At 51.0% G+C, this 11696-nt stretch overlaps 1 protein-coding gene across 8 annotated transcripts in view; it reads left to right on the top strand.

Annotated features, from left to right (window-relative positions):
• Positions 1-2127: 2127 nt before the first annotated feature.
• The window catches only part of TRIM9 (tripartite motif containing 9), a 66642-nt gene continuing 57073 nt past the window's right edge, over positions 2128-11696 (top strand). For 7 of the 8 annotated variants that reach the window (XM_053365592.1, XM_053365558.1, XM_053365580.1 and 4 more), the window contains exon 1: positions 2128-3140. In XM_053365592.1, the coding sequence (XP_053221567.1) occupies positions 2304-3140 (837 nt within the window). In that variant the 5' untranslated portion in view covers positions 2128-2303. The remainder of the gene's footprint in view (positions 3141-11696) is intronic. The other variant, XM_053365585.1, reaches the window with a different exon arrangement.

Genomic DNA, 11696 nt, shown 5'->3' with positions numbered 1-11696 from the left:
ACTGCACCAGAGCACTATAGGTCATCTCAGACCCACCTCCCACTCTGCTGCCCCCTTTTAGGATACCCAAAATCTTTTGCTGGAGATGGCTATCTTCCATTGACTCTCAAGAAAGGAAAAATCTGGGCATTTTCAATGTAAAAAAAACAAACTTTGAAGACTGCCTTTCTGTTCCTCGTTATTTAACTGCCGAGTGCATGCGCAAATGAACCAGGAAATCTATATCTGGTTTCATAACCTTTTCCCACACTCCTAACCACCGCTGCGTCTCTCCAAAGAGTTTAGCGAGCAGGGAAGCAATGATTACAGCTCTTTTGCTTATGAAAACAGCAACACTCCTCGGGGCAATATTGAACATGACAAGGAGGCAGCAGCAGCATCTTGTATGACCCAAAGCATTGTCTCGTCGAGTTACAGAGGGCTGAAACATCGTGTCAGGTAGAAAGCCACAGGATGCGATGATGGTACATGATGAAGGGGAGGTGGAAGGGGAAAGCAGTCCCACACTCCCTGGTTTCCCTATGGGGAGGTTTGCTGCTCATTTGCAGGCTATGCAGACCCTCCACCCTGATACAATGATAAATGACCCAGGGTTGCCCACAGAGGTGCAAACATTGAGAAGAGGAGGTTTTTACTTGGCCAAAGGGAAGCCAGGCTTGGTGGTGTGTGTGTGTGTGTGTGTGTGTGTGTGTGGAGAGAGGGGTTGCAGCTACAGAAGGCAATGAGGATATAAAATGAGGGTATGATAGCCTGGGATTCGGACTCAGAGGCTGAACCTGAGGGATCCCAGCCTGCACAGGATTCCCCGCCTCCAGAACCAGCTGAGCCAGGGCTGGGGCCTGAGCCTGAAGGGTCCTCACCTGTGCTGGATCCTCAGGTGCAGGCATCAGCTGAGTCTGCTCTGGCTCCTGAGATGATGGAGGACCCATTGCCTACAGGTGCTCCACTCTCAGCCCCGTCAGAGGAAGCTGAGGTTGCCTCTGGGTCTGGTAACCCTCCAGCCTCTCCTGAGCTGCAGAGGCTCAGGGCAGAGAGGAGGAGGGAACTAAGTTCCCGCTCGCCTCCAGGCCAGGAGAAAAGGGTTTATACCTTGGCCTTTTCTATTCCTGAAGATGTCCCACGTAGGTATGGATTGGCGGGCACCAGCTTGGCTGCAGGAGTTGCCGGAAGGAAGTTTAACAATTAATCTCTCTTCCCAGGGAACTCTGGGGATTGTTACCTCTGGGAGGTGAATAGAGGAGGAGAGACGGGGGGGGGAGGGGAATTCTGTGGCTCAAGCAGAAATCCACTGCTCTAGTGGAACAGCTGTGTTGGATACCACACAGACCCATCACAGACCACACAGACAAAAATGACTCCTAAGAGGGAAGTCTTCTCCCAGTCCAGGATTAAATTGTGGACTTTTGCTACCACAAGAGGATGGCCCTAAAACAGGTGTTTCCCAGATGTTATTGGACTCCAGCTGCCAACATTCTAAGCCAGCACGATCAATGGTCAGAGGGTGGTGACCTCTGCAGTCCAATAGCATCTGAAGTACTTCGGGGGCCCCATCCCTGCCGCCTGTGTTCAGAGGCAAATGGTCTTCAGATATTAACTGCGAGTGGCGCGGGACTGGGTGGCGGAGAAGAGATTAAACAGGGAGAGGGGTAATCGCCTTCCCGCCTGATTTACAAGCTTCCCAGACGCATCAGTCTGGCCAAGATGCTGCGCTAAACGGGATCCAACCCGCCACGTTCAGCCCCCCCCCCCCGCAATCCCATTTACAGGTCTCCCAGTCCCAACTGGGCTGCGGTTCCCCCAGCCAACCCGTGATCCCCTTGTACTGGGCGACGGCGTCCTCCTGGGTCCTGGGTGAAGCACCCCAGGGTGTCGTGGGAGTGCGGGTGGGCGCCTAAGCCGCATCCAACGCTCCAGAGAGGACGTGCGCTTCCTTTTCCGCAGCAGGAGCGGCGCCTCTCCTCTGCTGCGGCCGCCCCCTCCTCGGAGAGGGCAGGGGGGCAGGAGGAGGAGCTCCTCTCTCCGGGGGCGGCTTCCCTGGGCCAATGGAGGCCGGGCACTGGGCTGGAGCTGGCCAATGGCGAGCGTGGGGGGGCCCCGAGGAGTGGAGGGGCGGCTGCGGCAGCCAGGCGCTCGCAGAGGCTGGCGGCGCGCAGGCAGAGCGAGGCTGGCCGTCGGCGCAGCAAGCAGGCGCTGTCCGCCGTCCCTGGTGCTGAAAGCCCCGTGGTGCTGAAAGCGCCTCCGCTCGCTCGCTGCTGCTGCCGCCGCCGGTGGCCGTCGAGGGGCAGCGGCGGCTGCTGTGCTCCATGGACGAGATGGAAGAGGAGCTCAAGTGCCCGGTGTGCGGCTCCTTCTACCGGGAGCCGCTGATCCTGCCCTGCTCGCACAACCTGTGCCAGGCGTGCGCCCGCAACATCCTGGTGCAGACGCCCGAGGCGGACTCGCCGCAGAGCCGTCGCGCCTCGGGCTCTGGCGGCTCAGCCTCCGATTATGACTACCTGGACCTGGACAAGATGAGCCTGTACAGCGAGGCGGACAGCGGCTACGGCTCCTACGGCGGCTTCGCCAGCGCGCCCACCACGCCGTGCCAGAAGTCTCCCAACGGCGTGCGCGTCTTCCCGCCGACCGTGCCGCCCGCCGCGCACCTGCCGCCGGCCTCGGCCGCTTCTCTGGCGCCGGTGCCGCGCAACTCCTGCCTGACGTGCCCGCAGTGCCACCGCAGCCTGATCCTGGACGAGCGGGGCCTGCGCGGCTTCCCCAAGAACCGCGTCCTGGAGGGCGTCATCGACCGCTACCAGCAGAGCAAGGCGGCCGCCCTGCGCTGCCAGCTGTGCGAGAAGGCGCCCAAGGAGGCCACCGTCATGTGCGAGCAGTGCGACGTCTTCTACTGCGACCCCTGCCGCCTGCGCTGCCACCCGCCGCGGGGGCCGCTAGCCAAGCACCGCCTGTTGCCCCCTGCCCAGGGCCGGGTCAGCCGGAGGCTCAGCCCGCGCAAGATCTCCACCTGCACCGACCACGAACTGGAGAACCACAGCATGTACTGCGTCCAGTGCAAGGTGCCCGTCTGCTACCAGTGCCTGGAGGAGGGCAAGCACTCCAGCCACGAGGTCAAGGCCCTGGGTGCCATGTGGAAGCTCCACAAGGTCAGCCCCCGGGAGTGTGTCTGTGGGCGGGCGGGAGGGCGGAAGACCTTTTATTTGTTTGCTTATTGCATTTATTATTTATTATTATTTATTACCCTTTATTATTTATTATTATTTATTATTATTTATTACCCTTTGCTCCAAGAAGTTCATGGTTCTCCCCACTCCACATTGCAACCCACAACAATTCCGTGCGAGGTAGGGTAGGCTAGGAGACAGTGACTGGCCCAAGGTCACCCATGGAGATTCAAGGGAGGATTTGAACCCTGGTCTCCCAGGCCCTAGTTCAACACTCTAACCACTATACTATAGGGCTGGCATGCAGTAACCTGAAGGTCCATTGGGGGGGCGCTTCTTCCCATCTCTCCTATCCATCCATCCATTTCATTTCTCTTCTCTCTCCATCTCTTTCTCTCTCACTTATCTACCTCTTCACTTGGTTCTGTTTAAATGTCTTCAGTCTCCAACTCTCCCTCTCCTTTCCCCCCCTTTCTCTCTCTCCGCCTTCCTCAACTTGGTGCCCCCCCACCAGTTGTTACCTCACTACAACTCCAGAGCCCCCACCATGGCTCACTGGGGCTGATGGGAGTTGTAGTCCGAAGCAGCTGGTGGGCGCTAGCTGGGCAGTCAGCTTTGAAGAGTTCCCTTCTTCCCTTTCCATCTCTTGACTCCCTTCATTGCCCCACTTCATCTTTTTCTGCAAGGTCCCTCCTTAGGGTTCATCCACACCGTCCCTCAATGTGAATAGCAAGCTTCCTGCCCCTCCATTAATTTTAATTTGCCCATAGGACGCTCTCCTCTAAATCACTGCCTCCCCACACTTTCCTCTAGCTCCGTACGGATTTTCTCATACCCTCTCATTTTTAGAGCATGCCTGGTATGTGAAAATCCAGACTGAGGGAGAAGGAACGTTTGTGGAGGCAGTGATTTGCAAGAGAACGTCATACGGGTAATGGAGATTCAATAGATGTACATCCATATTAAATGACAGTATGGACGAGCGAACACTCTCATCCTTCCTTCCCTCCCTCCCTCCCGCCCACCCTCCCACCCCTTTCCTCTCATCAGCCAGCTTCCTCCCTACCTGACTAATCAATCCCACCCCCCATCTCCCTCCCTCGCCTTTAATGATTCAGTCTCAGCTCCATGTAAACAACCTTCTTCCCAGTCTTTGCTCCTCGCTGGGCTTCCAGGAGTCCCTTTCCAGACCCCCTCAGCTGCTGCCCCTCCTGTCTGTCAGCCAATCCAGCTGCTTCTTGGGGTGCCTCTCACCCTGATTTCGAAGCACAGAACTGCTGGGGCCCCGTTGCCTCTTTTCCCTAGGCTCTTGCCACCCCCCCCATTTTCTTGGCTGCTGTTCAAGTGTTTGCACCAAGCTGCCTGCAGTGCAAAGCAACACAGTCCTGGGGTGAGGAGGTTGGGGGCATTGGGGGTGGATGAATTTAACATTGACAGATGAGTGGGTGTGGGGGGTGGTCAGGAACAGGGATGGAATAGACTTTGTTATGCTGCAGCCCTCGACTGTCCTTATATCACCCCTGGGACTGCCCAGGCTTCCATTGCCTTTGCCCACGTCCAGGCGATGTTCCCCACAGAAACCCCTACAAGCTTTTCTTGCAAACGCCCCTCTCATTTTTCAGTGAGGCGGCAAAGGGCAGGACCAGATATCTGGAGCCAGGGGTGGTCGGCAGGGTGCTGGGATCAATCCTGGCTCGGTGCAGCTGTTTTGGGTCTCTCAGCTGCATTTCTGTGTTGCCATATGCGCAGGAATGTGTCATGTTTATTTTGTAAAGAGGGGGAAACACTTTGCCTATGCCTGCCAGAGGTAATATTTTCAGCCTTGTTCCTTCACTGACGACAGAGCTGCTCATTGGCATTGAAGAAAAAAAAAGAATTCTTGGGTTCAAATGAAGGGTCTGTGGAGAGAGAGGGGGGCTTTAAGCCAGTGACAGATCTCAAGAGCATCAGAGGAGATTTCGGAGGCTGCTTTCTGAAGGATTAGATTTCTCTCCTGAACGCTGACCAGCCTCTCTGCAAATTATTTCAGATGACACTTGATGTTGCTTGATGCAGCCTTTGCCAACCTAGTGCTCTCCTGATGCTCTCGGACTGCAACTCTCATCGGCCCCAGCCGGCACGAATGCAATGGGAGTTATAGTTTGACAACATCTGGAAGACATCAGGTTGGCAAAGGCTGGCTGAATAAATATGGAGCAGCCACTCCAGCGGTGGGTGGGAAGAATGAGAAGAGGGGTATGGTTTTAGACTCCCACCAAATCCACCCATTCTACACCCCACTCCACCCACCCACCGGCTACCCATGTCTAGCTGTCACAGGGGATCTGGCTGCAGGATGGCGACCCTGCCTCTGAGGTAACTAGGGCAGAGAAGCGACTCTGATGTGGCTGGATATCCCCTCCTCCCCCACGTACCCTGATGGAACACGTAAGCCGGGCATCAGCGCATGGATGCACATCGGCATAATTGATTCCCCTCTCACACACACACCCGATCACCCTCACTGAGCTGTCTGGGCAGGGAGCCAGGATGTGGCATGTTCAGGATGGTGTGTGGGAAGAAGCCACCTAGTTACACATTTAACCCTGGAGAGGGTTTGGCGGTGGTGATTTTTTGCTTTTTGCAAATGTCGCACCCGGACTGTGAAGTCCATGTTCCAATGCGCAAACCAGAAGCATCTGCCTCTGTTGGAGATGAAGCGCATGTACACCCATCACCGGCGGTTGAAACTCCAGCTACGATTCTGCCTGGTGTAGCCAGAACCAACAGGGTGTGCAAAATTACAGCTAAGTGTTGCATCGTGAGCAGGGAGACCGTTTCCTCTCTGCTCATCCATGAAATGCAAAGTGCCCTCAGGGTCACAAATGTGGGGATAATCACTTCCTCGCTCTCCTCTGGGTTTTTGCATGGATTGCTGAAACAATGTATGTGGTATGCTATGACTTAAGAGCAGCCAAAGCTTTTAGCTTCAGGTCTCCTAGTCAATACAGTGGTACCTCAGGTTAAGAACTTAATTCGTTCTGGAGGTCCATTCTTAACCTGAAACTGTTCTTAACCTGAAGCACCACTTTAGCTAATGGGGCCTCCCGCTGCCGCCGCTGCACAATTTCTGTTCTCATCCTGAAGCAAAGTTCTTAACCCGAGGTACTATTTCTGGGTTAGCGGAGTCTGTAACCTGAAGTGTCTGTAGCCCGAGGTACCACTGTAATGAATTTAGCGCTGCTCAAGGTGCCGTGTGAGAGGTGGCAATGGGACGTTTCTATTCAAGCCACATGAACCAGGAATACACAAAATGCCATTTTTTGTGGTGGGAGCATTTGGAAACAAGGGTGCCCTACAGCCAACGCACTAGCCTTGCCTTCTGCAACCTGGTGCACCCTAGGTGTTTTGGACTACAACTCCCATCAGGTAATTACTGGTCGGGGGTGCAGACCAGGGTTGGCCATAGACAGAGGGGAGGTATTGGAGTCAGAGCCAGTGATGGGCAGAACTGGACAGAGCACCCCATTTCTCTCTTTCAGCCACCCATCTCTCTCTCTCTCTCTCTCTCTCTCTCTCTCTCTCTCTCTCTCTCTCTCTCTCTCCCACATTCTCTCTTCTTTTCCAACCTTCCTTACTCTCTCATTTCTGTCACCACCACCCCATCATAGAATTGTAGAATTGTAAGGGGCCTTGAGGGTCATCTAGTCCAACCCTCTGCAATGCTGGAATCTCAACCAAATCATCCATGACAGATGGCCACACAAACTCTTCTTTAAAACCTCCAAGGAAGGCGCATCCACCACCTTCTAAAGGAGTGCATTCCAGAAGGTTCTGTCTCATGTTTAGTTGGAATCCATGTCACTTAAATCCATGGCTTCGAGTCCTACCCTCCGGAGCAGGGGACAACAAGCTTGCTCCTTCTTCCATGTGACAGCCCTTAAGATATTTGAAGATGCCCATTACATCTCCTCTCAGTGTCCTCTTCTCCAGGCTAACCCCCCTCAACTCCCTCAACTGTTCCTCATAAGGCTTGGTTTCCAGACCCTTGATCATCTTGGTTGCATGCATTACAGCTTATCTGTTAGATGGACTTAGAGGAGTAGGTGAGGATATTTTATTTATTAATTATCCATCCTCTTTCTCTCGCATGTGAGAATTCTATTATTATTATTATTATTATTATTATTATTATTATTATTATTAATAATCAATCAGTACATGGATGCACAGTGTTTTCATCCCCATGGGCTAAGGAACAGTGGCTGGCCCAAGGCCATCTCATGAGTTTCAGAAAACCTGAACCCAGGTTCCCTCAGCCCTTGCCCAATGATCCCACTTCAGTGAAGTGGCATCGCTGCACCAAAGTCAACTTGCCTGGCCCAGTTCAGTTAAGAGGAATGCATTTAAAACCAGCCTTCTGAAATATGTTTTAATTCATCATTGTAATGAATTATAATAATCTTCCGAGACATACTGAATTGCCTCATTTTCGAGACCGTAATTCATAGATATCGACAGGTGAATGGCCAAGTAACTGCTATTAGACAAAATGTGGTGGTGGTTTCCTTTTTGCAGGCAAGGGATTGGGGCTGGCCCTGCTATTAGATCGAATAAGGCAACTGCCTCAGGCAGCATTGACTCAGGAGTAGCAGCAGCAGCAGCTTTTGGCTGTTCCTCCTGGGTCCCCGGCCAGTCTCTGCTGTTTCCACATGGCCACTCCTGCCCCACTTAGAAATCTGACCTGCTGCCTCAGGCATGGTGGGGAATGTCACCAGAGTGGAAGTAAGATTGACTTCTATATGTGGAATTAGGGGGTGGTCAACTTTTCTTCCGCCTCAGGTGGCAAAATGTCATGGACTGGCCATGGATGGCATCAAGCAAAACTTTCTGGAGAGTGTCTTTGGAGAAAGGCACAGGGCCTGGGACTTCACCTGCTTTTCGTAACCAAGCAAAAGTTGTCCATGTGGGAATGTTGAGGATAGTAGGAGAGGATATATTGATTAAATATTATCCTTCCTCACTCACGCTAGTGAGTCATGTAGCACATTTCCTTGTACATTGCAGTAAGCTAGTGGATGGATTCGTGAGAATCATTTGAGTTAAGCAATCCAGATTGGATTGTTCCTGGTAAATCCCCTTTGGTTCCCTCTTAAAAACAATAGTGACACAACGGTCTTCCTTTAAAGGTAATGATAAGGTTTACTTACATTCAGTTCAGTTCACAGTATGGTCCTGAAGGCAGGCTTTATCTTGTAGTTACAGTTACAGAGAAAAGTGTGGGTTCATCCTCTAGGAGGGATGAGCCCGTGAGCTGCTGGCTGAGGGCCAGCAGACAGCAGACAGCAAAATGGAGAGAAGGGATCAAGAGAGAGCAGCATAAGAAGAAGATGGCTGCATGACTAGCCCCTTTATAGGGTCTGCTAGGGTCACGCCCACCTACCTGGTCACATGCAGGGGGAGGATACTCCAGACCAGGTGTGACAGGAAGTCCTCCTGGCTGGAGCAACATTCCCCTGTGTGTCCACTCTGGGCAAACAGGAAATGTTGTATTTGACTGCTTCAGTGATGTTACATCCCACAGTCAAAAGGTACCATGGGGCCAAGCTGGCGCTGCCACTTCATATATTTCACCCAGTGCTTGGTTACAACTGACTTTGCCCTCATAGAGGATGGGATCCTTTGATGACTGGGAGCAGTGAAGGTCATATTTCTGAGCAAGGAACCCACCCATCTTGTACCCAAGACTTCAATGGAGGGGGCTCAGAAAAGCAGGTCAGAGTGAATTTTTGTAAGATACAGTGGTAACTCGGTTTAAGAACAGCCCTGTTTATGAACTCCGCAAAACCAGAAGTAGTGTTCCGGTTAGCGAACTTCACCTTGGTCTACGAACGGAAGCCGAACGGTGGAAGGGTACTGGCGGCGGGAGGCCTCATTAGGGAATGTACGTTTCCGAGCACAATTCAAAGTGTTGGTGCTGACCTTGAAAGCCCTAAACGGCCTCGGCCCAGTAGACCTGAAGGAGCATCTCCACCCCCATCATTCTGCTCGGATACTGAGGTCCAGCTCCGAGGGCCTTCCATCCAGTTGGGAGGCCGTTATTATTGACTCCTTTAAAAACAAATCTAAATTTCAGATAGGGTCCTGTAGAAATTGCTGAGCTATTTGGACCAATGGTCTGACTCAGTTTAAGAGATCATGAACACTGGTAACCAGTGTAGATCTTCAAATGGAGGAGAAATGTGACCATTGCAGTGGGTCCTTGCTGGCAACTTCACCGCCATATTTAATCCTGACAATAATAGCTTTAGAAGGTAGGCTAGTATCCTTGTCTCTATATTTTAGATAGGGTGGGACAGGGGCTGGATGAAGAGCCCCCTAGATCAGGGGCAGCAAACTTTTTCAGCAGGGGGCCTGTCCACTGTCCCTCAGACCTTGTGGGGGGCCGGACTATATTTTGAAAAAAATAATAATGAACGAATTCCTATGCCCCACAAATAACCCAGAGATGCATTTTAAATAAAAGGGCACATTCTACTCATGTAAAAATACACTGATTCCTGGACTGTCCGCGGGCCGGATTGAGAAGGCGATTGGGCCAGATCCGGCCCCCGGGCCTTAGGTTGCCTACCCTGTCCTAGAAGGTTCATGGTCTGTGCACATTGGGACTGTGAGTGTGGCTGGCTTTAAGCCAGGAGAATCTGCTCAAGCCACTATTGCAGCACCTTCAGTTTGGCAGCTTTCAGCGCACAAGAAAGTAGACCATGCAGGGCATCTAGCAAACATTGCCAGGGGGATTGCTCAGCAGTCGAGGAAGTGTGAAAGGAAATGTTGGCGCCTAAGCTTTGCACGTTGCTTGTTGCAAAGGAACCAGGAACCGCACTCCAGGAAATTATTTCGCTTCCTTTTCTGGTTGTCTCACCTCCCAAAGGATCTTGTAGAGTTGGAAAATGGCTAGCAAGATGGAGATGGAGAAACTCCACTCTGGGAAAAGGTTGCAGCATTTTTGGGGACTTTTCAGTTTAGAGAAAAGGAGTAGAAGTTCTTCTCCCACTTTAACTGCATTAGAAGTCCTGGATTTAGAGATCAGACTAGACAAGAGTTTCAAAAAGCATGGGGGAAATGCAGAGAATACGTCACAAAACAGTGCCCTAAAATACATACCTGGACTTGTTTCGATTAATGTCTGCAGGAGACTTTGTGGATATTTAAGTTATAATTAGAAAAATCTTAATAATTATTCATAAAGGAAACAGCTTATAAGAAGTAAATAAGGAGGCCAGATACAGGATAAAGGAAGTCTTTTATTTGGTTGTTTGTATTGTTGTATGTTATGTTTATTGTATTTCTGTACTGGGGGGTGGGGGTTTATGTTATGTTGTAAATAAAATTTCCAATAAAAATTAAAAAATAATAATAGAAGTCCTGGATTTGGAAAAAAAACCAAAATGGGATAGAAACAACTTTTTTTTTAAAAAAAGAGACAGCAAACATGCATTCCCACAATTCAGAGGGGGGAGTGGCAGTGGCAGCACCCCACAGCCACCAATCAGGTGTGAGGCTGGTTCCTTAGGCATGCCTTTGGCCCTGTGGACTTCCTGTGCTTGTGTGCCTCCTCCTGGCAAGGATGGAGGGGGAAATGGACACTGTTTGCATTTTAATGAGAAACAATCCAATGTGCACTTTTCAAAACGATACCCAAACTGAAATCCAGTCTCCCCTTCAAAATTCACGCTTCTCTGAATTTTGCAATGCAGTTCTACAACCAGGCAATACATACAAAAATGTATATATGGCAGGAAAAGTCACCAACAGGCCCCAGGGTGGGTGACAACAATTTAAAATTGGGAAGTAAAAGCAGTTAAAACAAATTACAGTCACAGAAATAGGGTGAAAACAAGAGGTTGGGTGCATTCTTTTAGAGGAAATTGCATGCAAAAATATGCATATTAGTCAAAACTTCACACCAAGATGTGTTTATCAGGGGGGCATCTGCATTAAAATACTGATGAACTTGTCAGGTGATGGTGATGGTTACTTGAGAGCAAACAGGCAAGACTCCAACCTGTCTTTTCCAAACATTATTCTTAGTGCAAACTATTTACTGTGAAGAGCGTCGCAAGTTCATGTCTGGCTCAGTCGCTAGCAGAATCTGGGAGTGGTTGGTCTTTGTACCTCCCCCAGCATAACAATCGCATGACCCCCAGCCTTCTCCTCCCCTCTCTGCGCAGAAATTGAAAGCAGCTTCATCCAACCCTAACTCAAGGAATGGTTGAGGGAGTTGGGGATGTTTAGCCTAGAGAAGAGAAGACTGAGAGGCGATTTGAGAGCCATCTTCAAATATCTGAAGGGCTACCACACTAGAAGATGGAGCAATATTGTTTTCTCCTGCTCTGGAGGGTAGGACCCCAGCCAATGGATTCAAATGTCAAGAAAGGAGATTCTTATTAAACATGTGGAAGAACTTTCTGATGGCAAGAGCCATTCGACAGTGGAATGGACTTCTTTGGAAGGTGGTGAGCTCTCCTTCACTGGAGGTTTTTAAACAGAGTTTCCTTA

Source organism: Podarcis raffonei, chromosome 1 (genome assembly GCF_027172205.1).
Source record: "Podarcis raffonei isolate rPodRaf1 chromosome 1, rPodRaf1.pri, whole genome shotgun sequence".
NCBI classification, from domain to species: Eukaryota; Metazoa; Chordata; class Lepidosauria; order Squamata; family Lacertidae; genus Podarcis; species Podarcis raffonei.
The sequence above is the reverse complement of the archived record's forward strand: the minus strand, read 5'-3'. Positions and strand labels throughout refer to the sequence as shown.